Source organism: Anguilla rostrata, chromosome 19 (assembly GCF_018555375.3).
Source record: "Anguilla rostrata isolate EN2019 chromosome 19, ASM1855537v3, whole genome shotgun sequence".
Lineage (NCBI taxonomy): Eukaryota > Metazoa > Chordata > Actinopteri > Anguilliformes > Anguillidae > Anguilla > Anguilla rostrata.
In genome coordinates, this window is record NC_057951.1 from 8,887,075 (window position 1) to 8,913,617 (window position 26,543).

Sequence of the window (26,543 nt, forward strand, 5' to 3'; positions counted from 1 at the left end):
TAAAGTATGTTCATTATTTCCTGAAAATAACGTGAAATAAAGGATAGAACCACCAGGTGAGTTAACAGTAAGCTGCCTTTATTGAAGAGGCACAGATAGCAGCGTGGACCTGTTCTGAACCATCCCGACCGCTGCCTTCACTCCGGCTGCCGCCACCTTCCTTCACAGCCCATCAAAGCGAATGGAGCGCTTTCCCTTTGTTATGAAGCCCCGCCTCCCCATTTCCTTTCCAAGCTCCGCCTCCACGGCTGCCAGAACGGGAACGGCGGGAATAAGCGCAGCTGTCTGGGTCCGGACAGCGTCCACGGCGCTGCGGCGTTTGCCCGACGTTTCCACAACGTCAGAGCCACGTTTTTGACACAGAAAACCCCAAAAAAGGTACAGTCCTACGGTCACAGTATCTCTTCCTGCGCGCGGGCCACGGAGTACCGGGACGACGACGGGTCGCGGTTCCACCGGGCGTTCCTATTATCAGAGGAGCCCGTCCGAATCTAGATCGCTTCACGTCGACGGTTACGCAGCTGTTATGGTTTCTATTTTTACACGGCCATTTTATCTCATCAACCAAAATGATCTTCCAACGCGCTTCTCAGTACAAAAAGACAAATGCATCTCCGATACAAGAACAAAAAAAAAAACAAAAAAAAAAGATATATTTATTAGGGTAAGTGTTTCCATAAGCTGCAATTCTGGGACTTTGAACAAGAGTGAATGGTTCCGCACACAGGAGGGGAAGAGAGAGATGTGTATGCGACACTGTGGCACCTACGGAGACTTAAGAGAGGAGGAGCCTACTGCATACAGCGCTATACAAAAAAACGGGAAGCCGTCACAACAGGAACAGATTTTTACTGGTTACATGTAAAATCAAGTACTTTATATCTCAATAAGTATATATATTATACACTAACTGCCCTTCCGGTAGACCTACATTCTCTGCAGTACTACTGCAGACCAAATCCGCAGTGTTCTTGCAAAAAAGCGAGAGAAAAAAAAAGGATAATTACAAACACGTGAAGGTTGCACACAATGACACTGAGTACTGATGGGACAGTACGGTTCTACGAACTCTAGAATGGCAGTAGCAGTTATGTTTGCTGTATTTCGATTGGTTGGTACAATTCTCTGATTGACAACATAAGGGCAGCCAGCCATCACGGATTTCAGCCTCACTCCCCATCGTTAATGCAACGTCATAAATGATGGCAGAGCTTTTTTTTTTTTTTTTTTTGCATTGCTTTCGTCTTGTCCTGCTGACCTGACCACGCAAAAGTCAGAACTTCAAAGATTCATTTGTAGACTTTTTGGGACTGGGGTGAATCAAAACAAAATGATACAAAAAAAAAAACAAATCTGAAAAACAACATGCAACCCCTTAAAGTATACACCACCTTCTCTTTATAATATCTCTCAAGGCATCCGTTACAGCTTGTACGCTAGTCCTAGTTTTTAAATGTACACTTAGTGACCGGACAAACAAAAATGCTATCGTGGTACTTGTTGGAAAATGGATGCTTGGCAAAAGCACCGCTTAAAAAAAAGCCTATGCGGCAATAGACCGGAAGTGTCTAAAGATTCAAAATGAATCAACAGTATCAGATAATAATATTCTCAACTTAGAAGCTGCCTTAAGATTAGGTGCATCCTCAGTTAATGTAACAGAAAATTAACGAGACAAAAGAAACGGATTTTACGTTTTATGTTTTTGTTTTTTTTTTTGTTGGTTTTCTTTTTTTTAAACGTGTGACCTGCCCTACGATCAAAATCAGAGCAGTCAGTATACACATTAACGTGGTAGAGCTTTAGACTATGTACATAGCCCAAGATGATACTAGAATGTCTAAAACGGCATGGCCCTTCCCTCTCCCCCGCCCTGGACTAAGAGGTGGCCCCGGGGGTGGGGTTGACGTTCTGTGTGGCGACCTGCGGGGCCACCTCGATGATCCGCGGCTTGTCGATGATCCGGGCGGTGCGGTTGCCCTTCTCCACGATGCCGATGATCCAGGCCTGGTGCCCCTCGCCGTATTTGGGGGACTTGATCTCGGCGCAGAACCTGGCGGCCTGCTCCCGAGGGAGGCAGATCAACAGACCTCCTGCAACACAGAATCCCTCTCCCATTTCAACATCACAGTAGAAATAGCCACACACCGGTTTCCCTGGGGTTCCTTTTCTGAAGCTCCTTAACCCTTTCCAGAGCAGGTTTTTTCAGAATGTTTGTTCAAAATTCTAAGTCAGTGTTCTAGAACTCCTTCCCTTTCAATTAACAGCAGTGATTGTTACATCAGCATTAGAATGTTCAGTTAAGAACATTCTAATCACATACTTGTGATCTCACACCTTAAAGGGTTAAGAGTGATGCATCCATTTTGTGAGGCCCAATCATGCCCGTCTCCTGCCGTGAGTCTCCTGCCGCCTCCGTCCTTACCTGAGGTCTCCGGGCAGGTGCCGTGCATGAGGCCGAACATGTTGCCACAGGCCTTGCTCACGGCGGCCATCTTGGCCAGCACGGGCAGGTTGTGGATGACGAAGGAGACCTCGCTCCTTTGCTGCCGGGCCAGGTTCTGCGCGTGACCCAGGATCCCGAATCCCGTGATGTCCGTCGCCGCGTGGGCGTTGAACGTATGCATCAGCCCGGCAGCTGAGAAATAAGACACAAACAAAACAATGATTTAAAATGCTTGTAAACATACTGTGGTCCACATGATGAGCTGAGTCTCCTCAAAATATTCTGGCGTGTCTGAATTGGTTTTCAGATAATTGAGACTGGCCTCTCAGGAAGTCTAAAGATCTCCTCTGGGACATTCAAGAGAGAGACTTATTCTACATTTCAGTGTAACCTAGGTAACCTACCCTGCATTTGGTGCCTTTTAGTTAATATTTTTGTCTTCAAATGTTGAAAAATGCTCTCACCTGTTCGGTTCAGTCTGGCCATATTCATCATGGCCTCCTGATACGCCAACTCCACGTCCTCTTGCGTCACGACCAGTTTAATCTTATTCCATTTCTCTGGCTGTAAAGACACACCCAACCCATGTTAAATACTATGGGCCGATTAGATGGAAAACGGCATCATGCCAATAGGGTAGAATGCTAGGTCTGCTCCCTGGATCTCTTGCTGTCCCCTCCCCACCCTGGTCACCACTATTAAGTCTATCAATACTAAAACCACGCTACACCTGAATGGCTTCCTTCCCCTGTTCTGTGGACCTCAACTTGTGAATTCTTGTCTGTTTTTTCGACTGACAACTCATCTGCGCAAACTTACAATATCAAGCCACTGGTGAACAGCCACAGCGACCTGTGTGCCCAGGGGCTTCGTCAACACCAGCACGTCTCCAGGCACAGCGTTATCTGGCCTGAAACGGGGAACACCAGCAGCGTGTGAATGAGCAGAAATTTGGGAGAGAGGACAGGCGGTTGGGGGGGAAAACAGACTGAACGGTTGTTCTGGGTCTCCTGATAAACGGACACCGGTTTTTGATTTACAACATGCGCACGTATCCAGAAACTCAGAAGCACAAAACCTGCTCCTCGTAACCGCACCATATTTATACTGGTTAATTTTCAAAGTACGCTAGACTCAGGAAAAGAAAGGGACGAGAGAAGAGTAAAGTTAAGGCGAATAAGCGAGGCGAACGAGGTCCGCTGCTCACATGATGAACTCGTTGGGCTGACACACCGTGGTGGCCACGCCCCCGAGGACGATCCAGGGGTTCACCACCGTCTGGCCTCCCGTTACCGACGTCCCCGCCTCTTCCGAGGCGTCTTTAAATCCCTGAATTATTAAAGGCATCACCTTGTCCCTCTCCTGCAGACGACAGCGAATCACAGCCCAGAAAACAGGGGCATTACACCACCGCACAATGTACAGTACTTCATCGGGGTCAAACCACTCTTAACACCGTTTGCATAACAGCCCAACTACGTCAAGCTCGGCAGGACCCATTTAGTTAAAATTGTGAATGTTGCAGACTAATTTTCCAACATTCCAAAACAATTTACGGTGATGTGACCGCACGTCTGACTAGCTTTCAGCTTAAGCAGCAGCCACACTATAATGCAGGTCAATTTCACAAACGCAATCATTTAAAATCAGACCGAAGTTGTTCACAAAAAGCCACTCACCTTCTCTGATAATTTGTTACTGATTCCCAGCAGCATCAGCATGTTGTCACATTCCGTGACCCCCATGGCGTAGAGGTCACTTAGTACGTTGGCACAGGCGATTCGGCCCTGAACACGGAAAGGAAGGAGAGGCGGGACTCGTTACCGACGCATCCGCAAACAAAAAAATGAACTTCTTCTGCGTGCATTACAATTAGCAACAGCATGCACAGCTAATCAGGAGAATTCCCACCATCATGTAAGGGTCATCCACGATAGGATAAATGTAGTCTGTAGTCTGCACAAGCGAGAGCCCGCCGTGTCTCAAAGGAATGACGCACGTGTCCATTCCAATACCTAGAGAGACGAGACAGCAGACAGGACATCTCAGTGACCAGTCGTACAGTTGAGACAAATAATGATGCAGTTATCAGTGGATTTCACAATAAAATCCAGTTTTTAATTGATTTACCTGGCTGCACAGCCTGTCTTACAGAACTTTTGAAAAAATGTTAGCATTAGATCCGTACATACAGCTGGACACTGAACCACACCGCTCCCCAAAACTGGACAAGATTTTCAATGGGCCGCGGGAATTAGGGACCTACCCAGTCTGGGCATGACGGCCCCGAGGAACTGCTCATCTTCCTGGAAGTGGTTCTCCTGCAGCGACTCCAGCAGCTTCTGCAGGACGTCCTGCGGCACTTTGCAGCCCGTCCCCTTCAGCTCTGTGAAGCGCGTCAGCCTGAAGTTCTTATCCAGGTCGTAGCTCTCGGGGTTAAAGGACTCCCGGACAGACATGGCTGGAGAAAACCTTCTGGGCCTTCACCACCGCTCGGACGTCCTCGTCAGCAACAGCTCCGAATCTGCCAACGACGGAGCAGCGGAGAGGTTTCTCTCTCACAGACACGAAAGTGGGAGGACAGATTTTTAAAAGCCGGAGAGAGCTTCGGAGGGCCTAGCACAGAGCAACCCGAAACAACACATCTGAAAAAGCGCAAGCGTTCACAAACTGACAAAGTCTGAGAATCTGATTGTGCGGCATGCCGGAATCAAAAGAATTCTGTTTTACTCAAGAGTTACATTTATTTCGGATCAAGAGCAAGAATCAATCAATCCTTTATTTTTTGTAAGGCGTTTCAATGTATGAACAGCATGGTGCATATATTGTATTTGGGGATATACTGTATTTAATAAATGAACAATAAAAAATTATTTTATTTATTATTCCTGATGGGGAATTCTTTAGGTCATATAATTCATAAGACCCTATGTATAACAACAACTTGTATGGTGTTTGAATCTAAGCTAGCTACAGGTGATATGCAATTCAAGGAAAGATGCATGTCACGGAGGCGGGACACTGACTTACGCTTTTCAGCTAACGGATAGCCAGCTAGCTACTTTAACTGGCTAACTCAACCAAGAAAGCCAACTGAACCGAACCAAGGCCTCATGAAACAACTTTCGTCATTAAGTACAATTTTAATGTTTACACGGGAATCTGCGGAACCCGTTAAAGGCAAAACGAATGTTAGTGTAGCTTCAAACAATGTGCGCAAGTACTTTAGTTTGCAGGCGCTGCGTCCTGCCGTTAACCAGTAGTTCGGGTTACTTTAAATCTATGAAGCTGCTGCCTTAACGCGCTGGGTGAGGCCTGTGGTTCCTCTGCTACGCTGTGAAAGTTAAGTTTTGCGTGCACAGCAAATGCTAACAGCCGCTTTTTATGCACATGCATCGTTTACTTAAGTCAGCAAAATAAAATAATAAGGGGCGGATTTGTTTCCAAAAGAAAAACCGAATGGGAAACTGGTAGCAAAGTTACATGTGTTAACCCCTTGTTTATTTGCCTGCAACACCACGGCTGCAGCCCATGCTATGGTTATATACGGAACGCGCAGTTTGCTTGTTAGCTAACGTAGGGCAGCTACAGTAGGGCACGTACTGTACTACTTTTAACTGTCCGTAGACTTTGTTTTGTCACCGCAACCCATTTTTCCTCAGTTAAATATTGGTTTGCCAATCGGGGAAACGCTTTGTCGTTTCGAAGAAACCGGGCTAGCCGCATCTAAAAATGTCGGCGGTTGAAAAAATTAACCCTTGAACACCCATGTGAGATAAGATACAACACACTCCGCATGCTTCAGAAACTAGCACATTTCTTGCATTCTGCACAACGTTGGTCTTTTTAACCGCGTAAGAAATATTTAAAGCAGTACACATCACATTTTTACAGAAGGAGGACGATTATATTCATATTTCATTTCCCCTTTAATTCTGTACTCAGGTTTATCCTTACCGGTTTCGGTTTTGCGGCGCCTCCCGATACAAGAGAGGGGACAGTCCCAGAATGCATTGGGGCCAACAGGGGCGCCCTTAAACAATGCCTGAAGAGAATTCAAATTCAAGGCAAAGTGATTTTACAGTAGAATTAATGAGCGTAACGTTACTTTTGCCACACTATAAAGCCCATGTAAGCATTTTTAAATGGCAGAACTACACTTTCCGTGAAACAAGGCCAATACGCACGAAAATAAATGCAAAAGAACGGGATTGGAGAGGGTCCTTTACGTATATGCTGGCGCCTTTACCTCCCCTTTAAACAATATTTGGAAGTATGGCAAGAATAAAGTAAACAATGAAATGTACCTTTAATTGAATGTCCGCACACCCCATTGTGTGGAATTGTAGTTTTTAAACCCAATTTAAAGAATATATTTTAAACAGAGTTTTTGTTCTCGCCGTCAGCTGAGTGAAATATCTTAAGTTTGTCGGGCTCCAGTGTCAAGTTCTTAAACGCATTTCTGGTTTATCTTATAAATCGTATAAGTTGGTGGGAATCAAAACAGAACAACAAAACTATGAGACAATGCTTTATTCTGTCAGGAATACTGATGCTCTCGTCGAGGGGCAATCGATGTCAATATTGTAAGGCTACTTATACTTTACATATATTAAGACAAAAGAACCAATTACAGATTTTTGGCCTTGTACACACCATAGAAAACACAGCAGTCGGGATCACGGTAAATACTGTAGCCTATATTTCACATACAAATTGTAAACAAGTCCATAAACACCAAGTGAACGCCTGTACAATTTTACATTATGTCCACATCTCTGTTGTTCCTACACAATAACTTCTAGAACTTCAACGTGTACATTAGCGGAAGCCATTAGTTCATATATAAACCGATTGGGTTTATTCACTAACCCAAGCAACCGAAATAAAATTAAAGTGCTCAGACGTGTATCCTGCATGGGCTTTGTTGTTGTTGACACACTGTTGTATAATAAAGCATCTAATTGAAATACAATATTGCTAACATTACATCTTAACAATACTAAATATTTCTTTAAAGATATAAACTTTATTTACATATTAAAATTATAATTACTCACACTATGAAAGGCAAGGAGTGATTAAGAAATGGTCACATAAAATCACTACTTGTGCATTCATTTGTGTTTTTTTTTTTAAAAGACATCTTTTCACTACGTAAAATTTTTCATTTCTGTCACAATTCTCTTTCATTATCATTCTCTTGAGGTTTTTAGCGAGCAATTACTGTAGATTGCAGAAAGCCAATTTCTAGTATTGTTCCTAATTGAATAAGCTGTTTTTCCATAAAAAGATCAGAGCGGTTGACTAGAACAAAGGTGACGCCTCAGCATTTGTTAGCTCTGGCAGAGCGATGACATTCAATTTGAATTGCGTGGAACTGAATATCGTACCATCAAACGTGGAGACTTAATAACAGCCCCTCAGTTACAGTCAATTTAAAGAAAGCTTCCATTGCGTTCAGCCAGCAGTGACGAACAAGCACTTGCATTCACAAGGAAACGATTATGAGTAGGACAATTTCACAGATTTGACAATTTTTTTTGTGTGTGTGTATGGGCTGATATCAGTCATTGGGGAAGATGAGCCACCGAATAACGTCAAGATCAGTAAATATTCCCCGCTCCCGTGGCAAATTCATTCTCACGAGCGCAGACAATCACCAGCTATGACTTCCTGTAAGATGTGATTATTGTGTGAAAACAACAGTATAACCAGACAAACAAGCAGCACTGCAGAACTCAGTCCGGAAAGAAAATACAGCACACACACACACACACACACACACACACATTGAACGGATAGGCATAATGGGGACATTGTGGATCGTGGAACGTCAACCGGTAACACAAGATGACCTCTGGACACACACACTGAGGATATCTGGATTGCCTCACGGATCTCGCTCTCAATAATACCTGCGTTAAGAAGTCTACAGTCTGGAGTGTGATTAACGCATTTCAAATGCAGACGTTAACTTCCTTGTTCCAAGGACTGCGTGGGAGGTCCCCAGAGAGAGCGAGGCTCTCCATAGCTACACAGTCCAAAGGGTCTCCGTTTGACAAAACAGTCACATCATGTTGCAGAACACCGCAAAAAAGCAAATTAGACTTACCTCATACTTTAGCAATGGCCTTCTCAGCAACAATGACAAATGAATCAAGTCTCACAGTAAAATAACTACAGTACAAGCTCTCCGGAATGGACTTTGGAAGTGGCACACAGTTAAAAGTGAGGGGCGCGATGCCGCGATACCGCCAGTGTCGCCATCGTGCAGCTCCGGTCGTCCGGGAGGGGAACCGCGGCCTAGGCCAAGGCGTCCTCCTCGGTGGTGACGTGGCAGTCTTCCGCCGGCTTCTCGAAGTCGCCGCCTGGCGCACAAGAGAGCAGAACTGAACGCGGCAAGTCCGCAGTCCCCTCCGTACAGTGTCTGGAATGGCTGTGATTATTTGTGAGCTGAGAGAAACCGCACTGACGGTTCAGTAATGTGTTACCTGTTGGAGGCAACGCCCTTTCCCTTCCATCTTCGGAACAGTGGAATTCTTCTGAAACGAACAAAAAATAAGACGTGCGTTACAGCTGCCTTCCAGCTTTGGAACCGTGCTGCAATATCGTGGGCAAGGCGAACTGTGTGCATGTGACTACGGACATGAATAGAAAAAAAACACACATATAGCATGGTAGACATATGCTGCCAACATATGCACTGCCCTGCATGTGTGTGTGTGTGTGTGTGAGTGCGTGTGTGTGCATGTGAGTGTGTATGCATGCGTGTGTGTGCGTGTCTGTGTGTGTGAGCACGTGTCTGTGTGTGCGTGCAGGTGTACGCATGATTAATTTGTCATTCTGGAGCTCTCACAAATACGTCCAACTGGAGACACACCAGGTAATAACAGGATGCGTCCGATTTACTACAGGCTCCACAGGTAAATCAGAGTCTCCTCAGGGACGTTTTCATAAGGGCAGGCTGGGGATCGCAGAGCAAAAAAATAAAAAATCCCCCAAGGACACTGGCCTAGAGAGTTATTGACTCTCTGCTGTAGCACTGGGTCCCCACACCCAGCTCCACACCCAGGCCAGCCGCTCCGGTGAATTTCACTGTTATCTTCTGCTTCACAACAAGGGGACAAGATTTACAAGGGAGCTTCAATGGCAGAAAAACATTCCCCGTTCAGAGCAATCAATTAATTATTCGGCTGTTTCGAGGCAGGAGCATATTCACGAGCGTAAATCTGAACACGGACGTGTCCGTTTCATTACGACTCCAGTGCGAATGCAATCACGTTTAATCGAAACCATAACAACCAGATCTGAATTGGGACTGTGCTACAGAGGCATACGGCAGAGTCGTTGTGTGCAATTCCAGTAAGGCTGCAGCGTCTGGGGACATTTTGGCTCTTAACAGGGCCTTAAAGAGGGGAGGGGAACCTTCTGGTCTGTAGCCCTGTGGGACAGGAACTGAGCAGGCCTGCTTTAAGGTACACTCCAAAATGTTCGGTCTGACCACTCCCCACACACGCACAGACACACACACGCACACACACACACACACACTCCCATCTGTTCAGGGCGCGCTGGGGCGTAGAGTCAGCGCGCTGTGCTTTGTGGAGATGATTGGGAAGCGAAGAGGACGGGGCAGCGGTCAGTCGTAAAGGCGGGGGGGCGGGGGGGGGGCGGGGAGAGCGGCGTCTGAGGATAATTAGCTGACATTTCGGGAAGCCGGAGACGGCCGCGGGAACGTCGGATCTCGCAGGGATAAGCGCGGCCCGGGATTTATGGGCCAATAACGAGCCGATCAAAGAGAGGGCGCTGGGACGCGGCGGCGATGGAAACGCGGCGAGCGAGGGGGAGTGGGGGGGGCGGTGCACTGTCCCACAGGTAGGGGGAGACGGGTGCCGGGACTGCAGGACTGTGAGAATACCTGTTTTAACGGAGGGTCTGCTGAAAGTCTCATCGCAGTCCGCAGCCTCTGCTGAGACAGTGGAGCAGAGAACACATTTCAGTGCGAGAGGAAAGCCAAAGAAAAACTAATCATTCCCTATCGCCCTTCCCCCTCACCCGGGGGTAAATCTGTAACTCGCGTTTGTTAATATGTAACGCAAGTTGCAATCATTACCATTAGAAACCGCAGCTGTTGAGTTGCACAACTCTACTTTCGCTCATTCATAAGTTTGAAGCATTAAAGGCTACACCGTTCCCTTAAGTCACAACTGTGTTATTTGTCAGAGCGTACATCATACTGGAGTTTGTCGGCTCTCGTTACTATGGCGCCCCTCCAAACTGCACTCACCCCAATTACCTCTTTTTAACCGTCTCCTGGCCAGCTTGATCTGATCCTGCAGGATCTGCACCCAGTCCCGGGGGCCCGGGAGCCGCTCGATTCTGTTGGCGGTGCAGTACTTCTCCGTGAAGGCTGGGACGGGAGGATCAAAGTGAAAGGCTTTTTTAAAAAAAAAATCAGCACGGGAAATGAGGCTGAACACAGGTAACTCACGTTAACACGGTCAGGTAACGTGCAAGCTCATAAAACAAATTTCCATCCATCATCTACAGCCACTTAATTCCTGGTCCAGGGGGGTGCTGGCGCCTATCCCAGAATGCATTGGGCGAGAGACAGGAATACACCCTGGACAGGCTGCCAATCTATCGCAGGCCACACACGCCATTCACTCACACACTCATACCTATGGGCAATTTAGAGTCTCCAATTACCCTACCTGCATGTCTTTGGACTGTGGGACGAAATGCAGGAAATCAGAGTACCCGGAGGAAACTCACATGGACACGAGGAGAACATGCAAACTCCACACAGAAAGGCCCAGACCAGGACCTTTCTTGTTGTGAGGCAACAATGCTATCCACTGCACCACCGCGCTGCACACGTGAAATTAATTTGCAAAAAGTATTTTAAAACGTGCTTGAAAATGTTTGAGAATGAAGCGGTGATCCGTGTCGCAGTGGTCTGTGATGTCGCTTTTGCGGTGAACGAGGCCCACCCCTTATGGCTCCCACGATGTTCTGGTCGAGCCCCTTCCTGTTGTCGTTGAGCCCCCTCTTCCGCTTGCCGTTGGGGAGGGAGTTGGCCAGTGTGGTGTCATCGAAGAAGGCGCACACCAGCTTCCGGAACAGCAGGCTGCCGGAGCGCGTGTAATTGACCAGGATGGAGTCCAGCTGGGACTTAGGAATGTACACGTCATAGTCCTCTGCCAGCTGGACCTCCGGCTGTGGACCACACACATATATGCACGCACGCACACACCCACACACACACACACCCACAAACACACACGCACACACATGCACACACCACACCACACACACACACACACGCACCCGCGCACACACACAAACACACACGCACACGCACGCACACACAAACACACACACCACACCACACACGCACAAACACACACCACATGCACGCACACGCACACACACACACAAACAGGCACACACACACACACACACAGACATGAAGACACGCATTGAGAAGCCCACACACACCCGCAGGCAGGCAGGCACAAAGCGCAGCAACACAAACCCACACAGAGGCGCACGCACAAGACGGGTCTTTAACATGAGCAGCACTCCAGCTCTTAACACTCCCCTTTCCTCTTGATGTTACTTGATAAGCATTCAATGGATGTCATGAGACTTTTATCTTACAGTACTGTTCAAGTCCAGTCCTCTCCTGTGAATACTAAACGCATGAATATTAATGATGGTGAGACTGCTGTATTGAAAACCTGAAGTAAAACAAGGTAAAGAATTGAGATTAAAGAATATTAAGGCAAAAAGTCAGCGCGTTTCATTTTCCTGGGAACATATCTTCTAACTGTTCCCTTATTAGACAAAATGGTTGCCTTTCGCCTCCCTGTATATAATCAAAATAACTCTACATTACCATTTTTTGCACTTCATTTTTAGTTTCGTTTAAGTAAAGACACATTTCGATATAACCGCTTGGATACTGACAGTCAGAGACAGTGTATGGGTCACGTCAGTCCAAACGACACAGGTGCTCGTGCAAAATTTCAGCGGTTAATTTTAGGGGTTGATTGCGAAACATTAAACGCACAGCATGTTCCGTGCAGAGGGGGAACTGCAGCTGCGGCTTCTAGACTTTGACGCAAGGCTCCAGGAGGCCTGGACTCCCTGTGGCCTTACTCTGAGGACACAGGGAATTCTGGGAACAGCCTGGCCTCCGGGCACACCTTGGCTTAGTGCGGAGATGTTTAGTCGCCAGCCGTGCGTTCCCTACCTCTGCCGAGAGCGGCTCCCGGACCAGGCCGTAGTGCGTGAGGGGGGCGTCGGCCGGAGGGGGCGGGGCCGGAGGGTCGGTGGGGGCGGGCTGGGTGGGCGGGGCCGGCTGGACGGGGGCGGGCCTCTCCCGGGCGCCCCTCTCCCTCCTCCCGCAGGGCTCGGGGGTCGCGCCGGCGGCCGGCGGTGGCGGGGATCTCTTGCAGGCGGGGGCGGCGGGCGGCGGTGGCGCCACCCTGTGGACAGGCCTCCTCTTGCGGGGCCTCTTCCTCGGGCCGGGGGGACGGGCGGGGCTGACGGAGCCCTGGATCCGCTGCTTCTCCTGAGGCCCTGAAGCCAACAGGGATTCGGGCCACTTGATTGGTTATCCTTCACACTTAATCAACTTAACCACAGAATATGAGACTTTCAGAGTTTAAACTCTTTACTCACTTTAATTTTAGAACTGTTTTTCACAGGAATCTCAAACTGCAATTCTGTAAGGCCGCTGTGTCTGCCAGTTTTTGATGTGGTCCTGCACATAGGCCACTGTTTGGCTGAAGAGTCTGCACACCGAGTTTCCAAGGCCTAAATTAGCTGTTCGTTAAAAGGAAACCATAAAAGCCAGCAGACACTGCAGCCCCCCCAAGACTGGAGTTTGAGAGCCCTGGTTTAATACGTCTCACGGGCCTCGTCTCAAGACCTCAAAAGGCCCCTGTGACCCTGTGTCTGACAGTCACCTGACTGCATTGTCTTATTGACAGGTCCTCCTGGTCATTCGGGTCTCGGTCTCAGTACATCTCAGCTGAGGACCGAAAGCTGGCTATGGGCGATAACAGCAGGCACTGACCTTTCTGCGTCTGCATTAGCTTCCTCATGGTGCGCAGCTCCTGCAGGATGGCCTGCAGGGTGGTCTTGCAGTTGCACATGCAGCAGCTGGGCTCCACCGCGCTGGTCAGGGGCGGGACGGCGTCTGCCGAGCACAGCGCAGGGCCCTCACAACGCGCCCGGCAACCAATCCCCACTGTCAAACCCTGCCCACTTTGGATGATGTCATAATGTGGACCCCGCCCACTTTGGATGATGTCATAAGATGGACAGTGCCATTGTGAACATCAAGGTTCTTCAACAAGAGAGAGAGGGTGCATTCCAAACGCTTATTTTATACCTCCTTGCTTCCTTTTCTTGCGTCCTATCCTAGCTTCTAGCTCCACCCATCCTTGGTCTTTCAAGCGTCAGTTTGAAGCCGTGTCAATTACAGACGTGGCAGATGGGGAGATGGTCATTTATATGTCATGCGTTCTGAAAAATATACTTCCGCAAAGGACGTACCCATGCTCAAGTGTCCTTCAGGACCCTCTGAGCTCTAATTTCCAGGTCAGGCAAGGACCGAGGAGACAAGGGCGGATAAAATAAGCGATTGGAATGAGCCCAGAATAGACCAGGACTGCCCAACCCCGTTCCTGGAGATACACCGTCCTGTGGGCTTTCACTCCAACCCTAACAAAGTGCACCTCGTTCAACAGCTGGAGATCTCGTTGAGCTGCTAGAATCAGCTGCGCCAAATTAGGGCCGAAATGGAAACCTACAGGACGGTAGATCTCCAGGAACACGGCTGGGCAGCCCTGCAGCAGACACTCTCTCATCCGGCTCTGCTTTTATTCATTTCTTTTGACCCTGGCCTGTCCTGGCGGGTCTGGCGAAGGCCTGTCCCAAACCGCTCCAGGCACTGCTGGCCTCTGGCACGGCTCTGACTGTCCACAGCTTCCATCAATTACGGGCCTTGTCTTGATTTGAACAGATGCAAGCCTGTGTGTGCCGTTGCTGCGTGTGTCCATCATGCACTGTCAGCGCTTGCCAATTGGCCTACTCGCCCTGTCTGATCTGCATACAGCAGATAAAAGACGCCGTGAGGGGCACGGCACCAAATGCAATTTGATTGGCCGAGCAATAAAACGTCCGGGTGATTGATTGGCCGCGTCTGTCACCGGAGCGCAGCAAGCGCGTTGCCGAAGGTGGCGACGCTGCCCGTTTTTTTTCTCCATCCCAGCAAATGACTTCACCTCCACGCTGACTGGGATGATGAGGGGCCGGGGAAACAGACACCCCGTTGCCCTTGTAAGGCCGCCAGCAGTCTGCACAGCAAACAGCATTAGCAGAAGAAACACCTCTGACATGGAATTCACCACAGTGATTTTGGCTGCTGAACAGAGCAGATATTGGCCGCGGTTAAGAAACAAGTTTTTTTTTTTTCCTTGCCACGTTTGTTTGTTTAAATATATCCCAGATAAAAAGCTCTTTTGGACCATCTGCGGGGAGGAATATCTTTCGCAGGACACGAATCCAGAAGCGTTCGTTTCCTGCCTACGTTCTGAAAGTTTTTAAAGAAAACAACGATGAACTGGAAACAACTGACGGAAGTGAAATGCTGTTCTTGGACATGACCAGTGAGGTGCACCGCTCCAAGGAGAAAGGGTCCTGTGGAAATACCCTTAAACCACTAGAGGAAGCACAGAAATAATGCCCTGCATGTGACATCAGGACTCAAAGGAGCTAACCTTAACCCTGCATGAAAAGAGTAGCCCACTCAAATCTAGCCCTCGGTTCCAAATCCGGCCCTGGTTTTCTTTTCTCTGACTGCCAAGTAACGGGAGGATGGAAATCCAGGGCAGTGGCCAAAACAGATTACTTGCCTACTATTGAGTATACAAGTTTCATACAAAGCTGCATGCAACTAGTACACTCAATAGTAGGCAAGTAAGCCGTTTCGAACACGGCCCAGCAGTTCTTGGCCCCTAAGAACCGCGAGTAGAGTAACAGGGGAGTAGCCTATACCTTATGGGATCCTGCGAGATTTATCACAGCCTCTTTAAAAAAAAAAAAATGACAGCGACAAACGAGGGGGGGCGTGGGTCAGCTTCGTGGAGGCGGAGACCGGGGCGACCCGGCGGGTGACCCACCGTTGACCTTGGCCACGCCCTTGGCCGTGCCGAGCATGCGCAGGGTCTTGGAGCGGGTGCCGTACTGGCCGGAGACCTGCGCCCTGAAGGGGGCCTCGGGGCCCCAGTCGCCGGGCTGCGGCTCCTCCTGCGCCGGGCCGGTGGCGGCGGGGGGGACGGGGGGGCAGGCGGGCGGCGGGCGGCTCCAGCCCAGCTCCGGGTCCCGAGGCTCCTGCTTCAGGCTCTCCCCCTCCCGGCCCACCCGCTGGTACATGCGGCCCGCCTTGTCGTTCAGCAGCCTCATCATGCCGGTGATCTGCCTCTTGATCTCCACGCCCTCGTCACCTAGCCAAGCTGGGATAACAGCCCCAATTTTGACTCGGAGACATGGGGAGATGTCTCTCCAGCACATACGCTCCAATGCATTTACATCACTGGGAAACACACACCTCCAGTATAATGGGGCCACAGATGGCAGACAACAATAACTGATTTCAAAACCATCTGGTCTTAAATCCTCCTGAGCACCCTTATACAATGCAAAGTGTCAGGTTTAGAAACCAATTAGGCTATACAGCTATTAACATTTAAAAAGTTACCCACAAATCCTTGGTCTCGCCGCCACACAAACATACAATTTGTTTTCTTTCTTGGAAACAAATCATTTTGTACCTTCAGGCATGGTTACGCTTTTCACTTCTCCATTGACATCAGCTGTTTCTGCGCTGCCAAAATATTCAGCTTCGAAATCTATAAGCAGAGAAAAGTACCATGTTTCCAGTATTTAGCCTAACCAAGCGCTAAAACTCGTATCGTTGCTCAAGCAGAAAATGTCATTCAAGCGTTCGAAAATAGCCTACTAATAACTCATTATATTGGCATCTGTTTCACAGTAATTAATATAAACCATACCCTCTAATTATAACAACTTTTCCTGATGCATGGGGATTACGCGTCTATTTGATCGAGCTGGAAGGCGCCTCTCTGTGACTATGAGAAGTCTACGTAGACAGGGCTGGGAGCCAATATTCATTCCTCCACTTAGCAGTCTCGTCTCTACCACCTGTAGGTGGTACATAACTCTCTCCCTGACAGCCTCACATCACACCCGACAGTTTTTTTTTTCAAACGTCTTGCATTACTGCATTTCCATTCACAAAAAAAGTCAATGCTAGACATTACTCATTTTCCAAAGCGTGAGCACGTCAACTAGCAGTCATTCAATACCGCTACAATAAGACAAGTTTAAGAGAAAGCCTGGTTAATTGATTTTTTTTGGTTTACACTGCCATCATTCATCATAAAAGAAAGCCTGACCGGCTAGCTAGCTAATACAATGGTTGAATCAAGAAGGCACTTAGTTCGTCATGGTTTGAGTAGCAACTGGTATGACAGAAATACAGACATTTTCATTTTGCAAGTTTACTCTATTCCCCGTGGATAGAAACATAACGAGAACTGGGCAGACATAGCAGGTGGATTCTTCGTTCTTTGTCGTATTTAATCTCAATTCCCCATTTTTTGTTTACATTATAACATAATAGCGGCTACCAACACTGCATGTAACATCATGCAAAGCCCTTGCCTTACCTTCCTCATTAACCAGTTTAAAGCTTTGCGATTTCCTGCTCCGTCTCCTCTCTGAAAACTCCATTTTTCAAAAAAAGAATCTGTGCAATTCAGATCCAGGAATGAGACAGAACTCATGAGATCGCGCGGTACATCAGAATAAACTGCAGGACCGAGGTCCGTCTCTTTAATCAGCAAAAACTCCTGCTCATTACAGTATTTCAGTTCCAACTGCCAAACGTCACATTCATTAGATAATTATAGAGTTTCAATGAGCGTTCACGCAATGTCACGCTTTTATAAACATCTGACTGTTTCTTCTTTAAATGTCCACGTAGTTGCTTTCGAGGCTATTCGTTTGGGATGTAAATAAATAAACGGGTTTTTACTTATTTTCGTCATACCTATTCCTTTGCGCCACCTTATGGTAATATTTTGAAGGGTACAAAGTGAGCATCCAAAATTTGCATTAAACCAATTTGGCAGACAATGATGTGAACTCAGGTCGACGAATCGTTTATTATTACTCATCTTGAATTTTAAACCAAACGATAGCCTACGAATTAATACGCTACACCTATGCATAGAAATTCAACAAATAAATATTATTAGTATATAAATATAATTTAAACCTTTATTGGCAAAATTGATCCATGTTCCACCTATAGACTACTTAACGTCCATTTAAAACAGTTCAGGCTTTTAATTAGCTAATCATCAGGTGACGCATAGCCTCCATCCATCCATCCATCCATTATCTATACCCGCTCATCCTGCTCAGGGTCGCAGGGAGCTGCTGGAGCCTATCCCAGCGTGCGAGAGGCAGACAAGAGGCAGGAATACACGCCTGACAGGTTGCCAATCAATCGCAGGGCACGCATAGCCACGGTTACTGAAATAAGCATAGTCCCAAACAGATAGAATCCAATGAGCATCCTGAGTACTGTAAATCCTCCGCCTCTACACGGCGAAATGAGTCCGAAAGTCCACTGATGAAGACGAAGTAGAAGTTGGGACTTCTATGTCGAGATGTCCGGTTCTATGTAATGTATGCAGGTATGCAAAAGTAAACACTGGGGGAGGTGATGCACGTCCCTCAGATATAATTATATATGGGTGTTCTTCTCTGGTTGTCATCCCAGTGGACAGAATGCACACTTTAGGGGCCCAGTACAATGTGATTTGTGCACTAACCAAGGAAGACCCAATTTATTTAATGTCGCGTTTGCTTATGGTGCTGAATCCGCGCCACGTTCGAGGATGTTTGAGAAAGATTAGGTTAGTATGCTATGTCTGACCCAAAATGCACAGGAAACACCTCGGCACCTGAAATAAATGAGATACGCGCAGCACAATCCACTCCAACGTCTCCAGAGATAATCCCATGTTGCAGTCACCATTCCATATAAACAGGAGGTAAACCGTAATATATTACACTCTCAGCGCAGGTAAGGTAGACACAAAAGCCTATCTAATTTTGACGGGTGGTGAAGCATTGCCGTCCCTCCTGTATAGTTTTGTAACATCTTGATAGAATCTGTAAGGTGCGTAAATCACCACCATTGGTAGGTGCATGTCTTTTTATCTTCATATTTTTATGTTCATATTTGCTTGCAAATCAAGGTGCATATATGGCATGTTATGATCACTTGTGTCTCTATTATATTATGCGTTTATCGTATTTTTATTCTGATAACGTATCAATTTTATTTGTTCTTTCCTTGAAACATTTCACTAATAAAATACGACTGTAAAACAAATAAAATGGCATGTGGGTGTTTGAATGGTTCACCACTGCAAAGTGAAGTCATCGTGGTACTTAAAAAATAAATATATAGCATCTCATCGGTAATACTTAACGAGCGATGATAAACTACATGGACATTTTATTAGTTCAAACTTGAAGAGAGCAAGATGAACGTGTAAAGGTCCAAGAAAAACAAATGATTCTAGTGCGCTGTCCAGGTGCTGAAATGCTGCTTTCACCTGAAGGGCAGCGCTGGCACTCAGCAATATTACATCAATTTCTTTATTTATACATTTGGTCTAAACAAAATGCAAGAAACATTTACAATGTACACATAACTTCTAACGAAGAACAATAAGACATGCTCTATGTTCAGAAGTAATTTGATTTTTATGTTTTAACAAAAAATAAAATAAAAAAATAAATAAAAATTCACCAACTGCAAACACACTGTATTTTGGTGTTATACAGCAACACTCAACTGACTACAGGAACCGGACATTCTGAGGAATCCATTCACCACGCTTGTTTTACTTTTATTTCTTTTTTTTAGCAGGAGAGCGTGATTTGCAACAAGTGACAGGTTAGAACGAATACTGACAGCGACAAAAAATGCTTTATCATGATTAATTTTTAGGCTTGTAACGAATGAGATAATATTTAATGATTATCTGATAACTGTTGAATTGTTAGTTTTGTTTCAGTAATGAAACCAAATGACAAAGAACCAATTCCGGCTTTTATTTTGTTTTTTTCCCCTATGGTCTCCGGACGTCATTTCCTTATTATGTTCTGGAACCGGAAAGGTAGCCTGGAAAAATATATGGGTGTCAATGATCGTGATCTAAATGTATTTTAGTATGTTGGAAAGAAGAAATCTATTGATTTTGAAAGAGGGTTGATTGTTGGTGCGCGCTTGGCGGGTGCATCAATGACCAATACAGCTCAACTTGCAGATGCTTCGCGAGCAACGGTGTCCAAAGTGATGTCAGCATGGGAAAAGCAGCAAAGGAAACTGCGGTCGTAAGCGCATATTCCAGGATCAAGATGTAGGCTACGTGAATTAATTAAAAGTGTACATCAAAACGGACTAGCAACCGTAAATAAGTTGACGGCAAGTGTCAACACATTCGAACATTTACGGGATATTGTGGAAGGGCGCCTGAAATAGCACTTTCCACCGCCATAAATTAAATATTTCTAGATTGACTTTCAAGCTCTGAAGCTGCTGGATTTAACACAAGTGGTTCCCTTTTTATTTTTTGATCTTCCATCTGTATTTTCACGAAGTTTTTATTGTTTTGTTCAATTACAGGGAATAAACCTTTAGCATAAGTAGCTACTACAATATGTGTAGTGTGTTTTAATCATTGCCAATTATTTCGTAATGTGTCTCAGCTACAAGAGCACTATTTCACTAATTTAAAATTTCATTAAATTTTCATTCTTCCTCACATTTCCGATTTAACCATATTTTTTTAAAGTAAAAAACGTGACAGTTTCTCTTTAAATAGCAGCAATATACTGCTGGACAATGTGGAAATTCCAACTGCCAGTGATAAAATAAAAAACCACAGGAGGGCGCTGTTTCATTAACCATTTTTGCAATTCTACATATCTGATCAATTCCCTTGAAGGAACTCCTGGAACAGGCAATAATGTCAGAGATGTGGGCATCTGCCAGTATTATGATATCAGTGAGAGGCTTTGTTCTTAAAATGCTTTTGTTGCTTAGGAAAATCTGCAAAAAGTTTTGCTCAACACCCAAAAATCTAAAATTGTAAGACATTTTTGGCAGCTCTGCGTCTACAGGAAAGGACGGGGGCGTGCCAAATGGAGCGGCAGTAAACTGCAGTCCCTTGGCTGGTCACACAAACCATAGAAACTTCACACACTTTTTCCCCTGTAGCCTGGACTGTGCACTGCAGTTCATACTCCACACAAATGCTTTGTACCTGGAGATAGTCACAGGACGCGTGATTCAGCCAATCACTGCGGTGGATGGCCACTCCCATGCACGCAAAGGGAAGGCCTTCTCCAATCACGTCGCTCAAATCCTCAGCATCGTAATCCAGAGGGAGTGCATCTAGGTGGGAGGTTCTGAATCATTGACCATTTCTCTTCAGCTCACTCTTAAACACTTATTCTGCATATCTGCAATAATCTAATTAATTCAATGCCACATAGTAGCTCATTATTTCCCTGTCTGCTATTGTTCCCTAGCTTGTTTTTTCAATCCGACTGAATTTCTTTCACATTTGTTGTATTTTTATCCAAACATGCATGTTCTTCAGGATCTTCGTTGACTTCACCCCAATTTCATTCTAAATGTCTTTTGTATTTATGTCAGATGAAGACATCCTGAGCCTGATTAAAGTCTGATGATGAATCGTTTTCCCACTGACCTTTCCAACTGCGTGCTGTCCTGAGCCTTGCTGCGCCTGTCAACGCGTCTCTGCGTGTAAAATCACACTTCCCTCTCTCTCTCTCTCGCTCTCTCTCTCGATGTTGCTGTTTCACAGAGCTCTCACTGGAAGACACAGCTTTCACAGATTTAGACTCCCGCAGACCGACTTACAGTGAAGTATATAACACAGGGCCGCCAAGCAAGCTTAAAAAGTGACCCCGCCACGGCTAAACAGCAGCACTGGCTTCAGACGTTCAGCCGTTAAAAAGGTGCAGCCTAGCTTTCTCCATCTTGGTGGAGGTGGGAGCGACGGGGCCCTCATGTACTGCTAAGAGCTGCTGTGCTGGGAGGACATGGTTAAACAGAGTGCGCCTCGGACCCTGCTGACGGGCCTCTGTGTAATATCAGTCTGCCTGTGAGGTAAGCACTGGGCTCTGGGATGGTGTGTCTCAAAGAGGTGGGTGGTCTCAGCTGGACGTGCCCCCGCGTGCAGGGCGAGGGTGGGGGGGAGAGGGGGTCTGGACGTATGATGCTGGCGGGAGGGGGTGGGGGGTGCCTGTGTGTGTGTGTGTGTGTGTGGTGTGCGCGGTGTGTGTGTGTGTGGGTGTGTGTGTGTGGTGTGTGCGGTGTGTGTGTGTGTGGCACTCCACCAGGTTGTCTGCCTGTCAGAATCATCCCGACACACAAGCAACTTACCTGCTGCACTGGAAAGCCCCTGTCCAGCAAACTCGAGTCTGTCTGGATCTGCGCAAAACATTTTCAGACTGTCGTGAGTATAAAAAAGCAATGCCTCCACAAGAAATGAATCTGCTGCTTCCCTTGCTTAGGATTCAGCTAAACCAGTAATTAAATGGTTATTAAATAATTATTAAAATAATCACAAGCCCCAGCTGTTTATTTGCTCACATTGTCCAGATCTGTCGGTCGGTAGGGTTTAACCCCCTCCCACTGCATCACCCTCAGCTCTGTTCCTGTTCACAGTCACATTTGTTTGCTTTAATGTTCCGCATTAAAACAGGAATACGCACGAGTGGAGGAACACAGCTGAGGCTGTTTGTCTTTCCCCTGCATGGCACTGTTCTGGCATTTTCCCCCCGATTGGCCGTTCAGATAAATTATCATTAATATTGTGTAATCGTGAATTTTCCCGTGAACCCCCCAATTAAAGGGGACTGGTTACCAAGCGATGGTCTCCTGTGAACATATGGAACTCTTTATCCAGAGATGTAGAGGTCATCACACATCCATGCTGAGGCCTTTCCCAGATGTCAACACCGTCTCAAACAGGAAACAGCGGAACGGCTGTAACTGCAGCACGGAAACCGTAACCTTGACACCAGGGGTCCGTTGCCGGGGTAACACCGATAAACCGATAAGACGCAGGCGGTGCGAAGTGCGCTGTTTTTGCGTTCCCTTCGGCGACGCCTTTCGACAAGGAAGCCGGCGGTTACGCGAGCGCTGCGACTTCCACAAACGGACGAAAGCCCGTAAATCTGCGCTGCCTCTCCCGAGCAAACGAGGGTTAAGTTGTAACCTGGGTTAAGTGACAGCGGGATCACTCCAGGGAAAGGGCCGGACTGGGCTTTGACGCTGAAGCCCGCGCTGGAGATCGACGGGTACGCTCGGGTCCCCGGACGGGCAGGAGACGACCTGTTTAAAAACGTCTCCAGTGTGAAGTCCAGCGCCATAAACACGCGCTCTGGAACTTCGGTACTGAAAATAAAACCAGCACCAACTTTCTCACGCCATGTTGATCTAACGGCTTCCAGCTGTCCTGAAGACCCGGGCAAGCATCGGCCTCTGGAGCGTTGCTATAGGAACGCTGTTATGGTAACTGGGTTTCATTAGAGACGGGGAGGGGGGGAAGGTGGGGGATGTTTGCATCTGGATGTGCCAAAGTTTGTGGCTTCGCAGAGAGTTATTTAATCCTGTGGGGGGTTACGGGTTCATTTGGAGAAATATGTGATCTTGGCCTCTTTCGATTGGCTGGACATGGAGGGAGGGCGGGGCACAGAAATTTTGGAAAGGGTAAGCTATGAAGGGTGCAATCATTCACCTTTGTGGAAAAATGTTTTAGTTGGGTGGACGGGGGACATAATATGATTTGGCACCTGATTGTGCTGCCTTGGTCCTGAAGCAGACAGAGACAAAAAATGTCCTTTGATCTGTTCGAATACAATTACCATAAACCTGTCTTCAGAATAAGGCAATGTTTCATTCCCAAACGATTAAACATAGGCAGCTTCCTCAATTCCAACCTTCACTTACTGTTTGCAGGCAAGCTGAGCGGACACAATGCATTTAAATCCCGAACAATCCTAACTGAAGACCGGGTTACACTGTAAACGGAATGAGGATTAAACTGCTAAACAGCCCTTGTGGAGACTGTGCTAATGGTTTGCCCAGCAGACCCCCCTATCCTGGGTGATTTCCATTACATGGCATTTGCACTTTATCCATTTACACACAGCTGGATGGCGAGTGAAGGCACGGGTTATAAATACCTTACTCAAACGGGTAAAACTGCTGCAGGGGCCAGACCTGTGGAGTAGTCTGCAGGGGAGGGGCGACTCTGAAGCCATGTGCGAATCCCGTGCAGGGGGGGGGGGGGGATTCCCTCCTCAACCGTGTCACCTTCTGAACTGTCCTCCCTTCTCTAACTGCTACCCTCTCTGCTTTCTGCCTGTCTGAACACAGCAAAAGAGTATCAGGAGGAGGAGGAGGGTGGCCAGTCTCGGTCCCAAACCCCCCTCTTTCAGTCACAGAGTTCTCAGTCTGCTGAGGGCAGTGACTGTGGGATCACTGTCAGCCCTAAACTTCACTATAAGCTTTTTGCTTATACTAACGGTCATTGACCTGTCGTTTTATTTCAAACACATCCAGGCATAACACAGTGCTACTTTCAAAGCCCTGTCGACCAACAGTGCAAGCCGTTTTTTGTTCCAACCTTAATTGCGACCTCTGCAAACTGTTCTAGACAATGCGAATTTGTGGATTTCTCTAATTTTATTTGTCAGCTGAAGGCTTATGTAACTTCTTAAAGTCCATGTTAATTAGCTATACGTGCCATGAATAATAAATGATCCACACAGATATTACAAGACATTAAATTAGCAGGATCAACCAATACTTTCATTTTCTGTAATACGCTGTATGACAAAGAATTCACGTAGGTTAACGTTTCTTAATTGACGGAATTCGACTGTCGGGCAACATCAGTGGGATCCTGATTTCTGATCGTCTGGTCACTGAGTTCAGTGAGAGAGCAAATGGCAACAAACCACACGTATAATACAATCATGAAATACACCGCAAAACGCCCAGTGTTAAATGGTATTAATTTAACTCTTAACAGACAACATTTGGTCCCTCATTCCAGACTGGGACCAAGTGATACCTGAATTAACACTGTTAGGGTTTAATTAACCGCGAATATTTTACTGTGTAAGCATTTACAACCAGTCAACCACTTCAACTGATCAACAGTTTGGATGTAACAAAAACTAGTAAACACAGAGAGGGGCTCCAAGGCAAAGATTTGGGAACCACTGGAGAAGCATCTTCTTTAGTAATGTCTTATGCCACAGGGGCACAAGAGAAACAAAAATTAAGCGGACGTGTTTTGCCGAAGTACAAGGTTTCAACAGACGTGACGAAGGAGGCGTGTGTGCCTGTAACATAGTACTTCATTAAGTGCTTACACAGGTATCACAGTACGCAGGACCCGCTGAAATCCTTCTACAACATTTTCCAGGTGAAACTGTGAATGAGACAAGTGGACAACAATCACAGACAAGTCACACTCCCCCATTTTGAGAACATTCAGCAATAATTTATTTTCATAATCTCAAGAACCACCAAGTTTTCTCATCTGGAAAAAATTCATTATCAGTTGCCAACAACACGGTTTTTGAAAAATGCAAAGTTACTATACAAATTCTTAATAGAAAAAAAGAATAAATTAACAGTGGAACTTTGTTTTTTTTCTCTCTCTTCTTACAATTCCACTTTTTTTCTACAACATACACCTTTTTTGTCCGGTTATGGTTGAACAGAACCCAATAAAATCATTTTACATGCTCTACTGTCAAGAGGAGGGAGAGTGACCACGATAGTTTTCGTTTGAAACTAACGTCCTTCATTTTGCACGAGTGGTGTTAAAACTATTGACGACAATAAGTAAAACTCTACACCTAGGTATCGTAGCAGTAACTGGTCATCGTGTAGCACCTGAAAGGGTTGTTACTATGTCAGAACTAAAATCTAATACTGATTTATCAAAAAATAACTCTGAACATCATCAAAACAATGGTCTTTTTTAATATATAAACACGCTGCCCTCCATTGCTGCAAATTGCCATTGATAAATGGTGTTAGTTCATTATTTTTTTGTCTATAAAAATGCTTAGTTTTTACACCTAATAAAGACAGCAATGGTGCTATGGTTGCCAGATAGAGGGTAGAACACACGTACTCACATTGGTTTGGAGATTACCACAGGGTCTGAGGCAGACTCAACAGATTTAAAATCTTACGCAAAGGCGAGTTCCGTTAAGGAGTTTTTACGACTGACCACAATTTTTTAAAAATCATTTTACATTCCGGGATCCACAATTGTACCTTTGTCAACATGCTCGGTGAGGAACCGGGAAGGTGGTTTGGGGGGGCGGGCTGGGGCAAACGTCATTCTCAGGAACATGGAGCCGTTCTAATTAACCTTCGTTATTATTACAGAAGACCGCATCCTCACAACGAAGATGTCAATGTTAAGTATCAACGTGGGGAAGCGCCATGCGCGTGTCGGGGCTTAACGTGATGAGGTGCTCACCGAACAGGACGGCTCTCGCCCACGGCGCGTCCCTCATGCCAATAACGCGAGAGGCTGGCGTCGCGCCTTGTGCGCCTCGACGGAGTAGGTCACGCTACAGCCGACAAACTGAGAGAGAGAGGTCTGCAGCGCGTTTGGGGCACCTGCTGGTGATGACGTAACCATGGCGAGCCGAACGGACAGGCCTGCGTCGCTGTCAATCAAACGACAGGTGTCTCATCGCGTGGGGTTCTGTAAGGGGGAAACGGGTCCGCGGGTGCGGTTTCCTTTGTCCTCACACGCGAGAACATCCAATTAGCAAAACAGAGCAACGTAATTATCCCACTCCCACACACACAGTAAAATGTGCTTTTAAACACCTGGTTATT

At 46.6% G+C, this 26,543-nt stretch overlaps 2 protein-coding genes across 13 annotated transcripts; both read right to left on the reverse strand.

Moving 5' to 3' along the window:
• Positions 1-57: 57 nt before the first annotated feature.
• Positions 58-6,677, reverse strand: sephs1 (selenophosphate synthetase 1). 3 transcript variants are annotated; one of them, XM_064319457.1, is made up of 9 exons: positions 6,404-6,677; positions 4,713-5,003; positions 4,358-4,461; positions 4,126-4,233; positions 3,654-3,808; positions 3,266-3,356; positions 2,911-3,010; positions 2,426-2,638; positions 58-2,093 (listed from the first exon to the last, which is right to left on the reverse strand). In XM_064319457.1, exons 2-9 carry the CDS (start codon positions 4,903-4,905, stop codon positions 1,879-1,881), a joined length of 1,179 nt encoding a protein of 392 aa, XP_064175527.1. In that variant the 5' UTR covers positions 4,906-5,003; positions 6,404-6,677; the 3' UTR covers positions 58-1,878. The 3 variants fall into 3 exon arrangements, with proteins under 3 accessions (XP_064175527.1, XP_064175525.1, XP_064175528.1); XM_064319455.1 differs by having other exon boundaries at positions 4,713-4,970; positions 6,404-6,676; XM_064319458.1 differs by lacking the exon at positions 6,404-6,677 and adding an exon at positions 5,477-6,022 and having other exon boundaries at positions 4,713-4,970.
• A 287-nt stretch (positions 6,678-6,964) lies between these two features.
• Positions 6,965-22,228, reverse strand: bend7 (BEN domain containing 7). Of its 10 annotated transcripts, XM_064319451.1 has the most exons (12): positions 22,044-22,228; positions 21,346-21,470; positions 20,896-21,026; positions 16,297-16,374; positions 15,646-15,978; positions 13,536-13,658; positions 12,708-13,036; positions 11,443-11,668; positions 10,737-10,859; positions 10,368-10,418; positions 8,941-8,991; positions 6,965-8,817 (listed from the first exon to the last, which is right to left on the reverse strand). In XM_064319451.1, the coding sequence occupies exons 4-12, from the start codon at positions 16,304-16,306 to the stop codon at positions 8,753-8,755; spliced, it is 1,311 nt and encodes a 436-aa protein (XP_064175521.1). In that variant the 5' UTR covers positions 16,307-16,374; positions 20,896-21,026; positions 21,346-21,470; positions 22,044-22,228; the 3' UTR covers positions 6,965-8,752. The 10 variants fall into 10 exon arrangements, with proteins under 10 accessions (XP_064175521.1, XP_064175522.1, XP_064175523.1 ...); XM_064319452.1 differs by having other exon boundaries at positions 20,896-21,470; XM_064319453.1 differs by lacking the exon at positions 22,044-22,228 and having other exon boundaries at positions 20,896-21,793.
• Between the last annotated feature and the right edge of the window lie 4,315 nt (positions 22,229-26,543).

Bases quoted from the DNA above. Each gene is read 5' to 3' on its own strand.
- bend7 (XM_064319444.1), bottom strand. From the start codon at position 17,278: ATGGAGTTTTCAGAGAGGAGACGGAGCAGGAAATCGCAAAGCTTTAAA. The intron at 16,375-17,214 runs GTAAGGCAAGGG...CTCTGCTTATAG, and splicing joins TAAACTGGTTAATGAGGAAG to ATTTCGAAGCTGAATATTTT. The intron at 11,669-12,707 runs GTAGGGAACGCA...TGTGGTCCACAG, and splicing joins GGGAGCCGCTCTCGGCAGAG to CCGGAGGTCCAGCTGGCAGA.
- sephs1 (XM_064319457.1), bottom strand. From the start codon at position 4,905: ATGTCTGTCCGGGAGTCCTTTAACCCCGAGAGCTACGACCTGGATAAG. The intron at 3,809-4,125 runs GTGAGTGGCTTT...TGTCGTCTGCAG, and splicing joins GTAACAAATTATCAGAGAAG to GAGAGGGACAAGGTGATGCC. The intron at 2,639-2,910 runs GTGAGAGCATTT...CTTATTTCTCAG, and splicing joins GGCCAGACTGAACCGAACAG to CTGCCGGGCTGATGCATACG.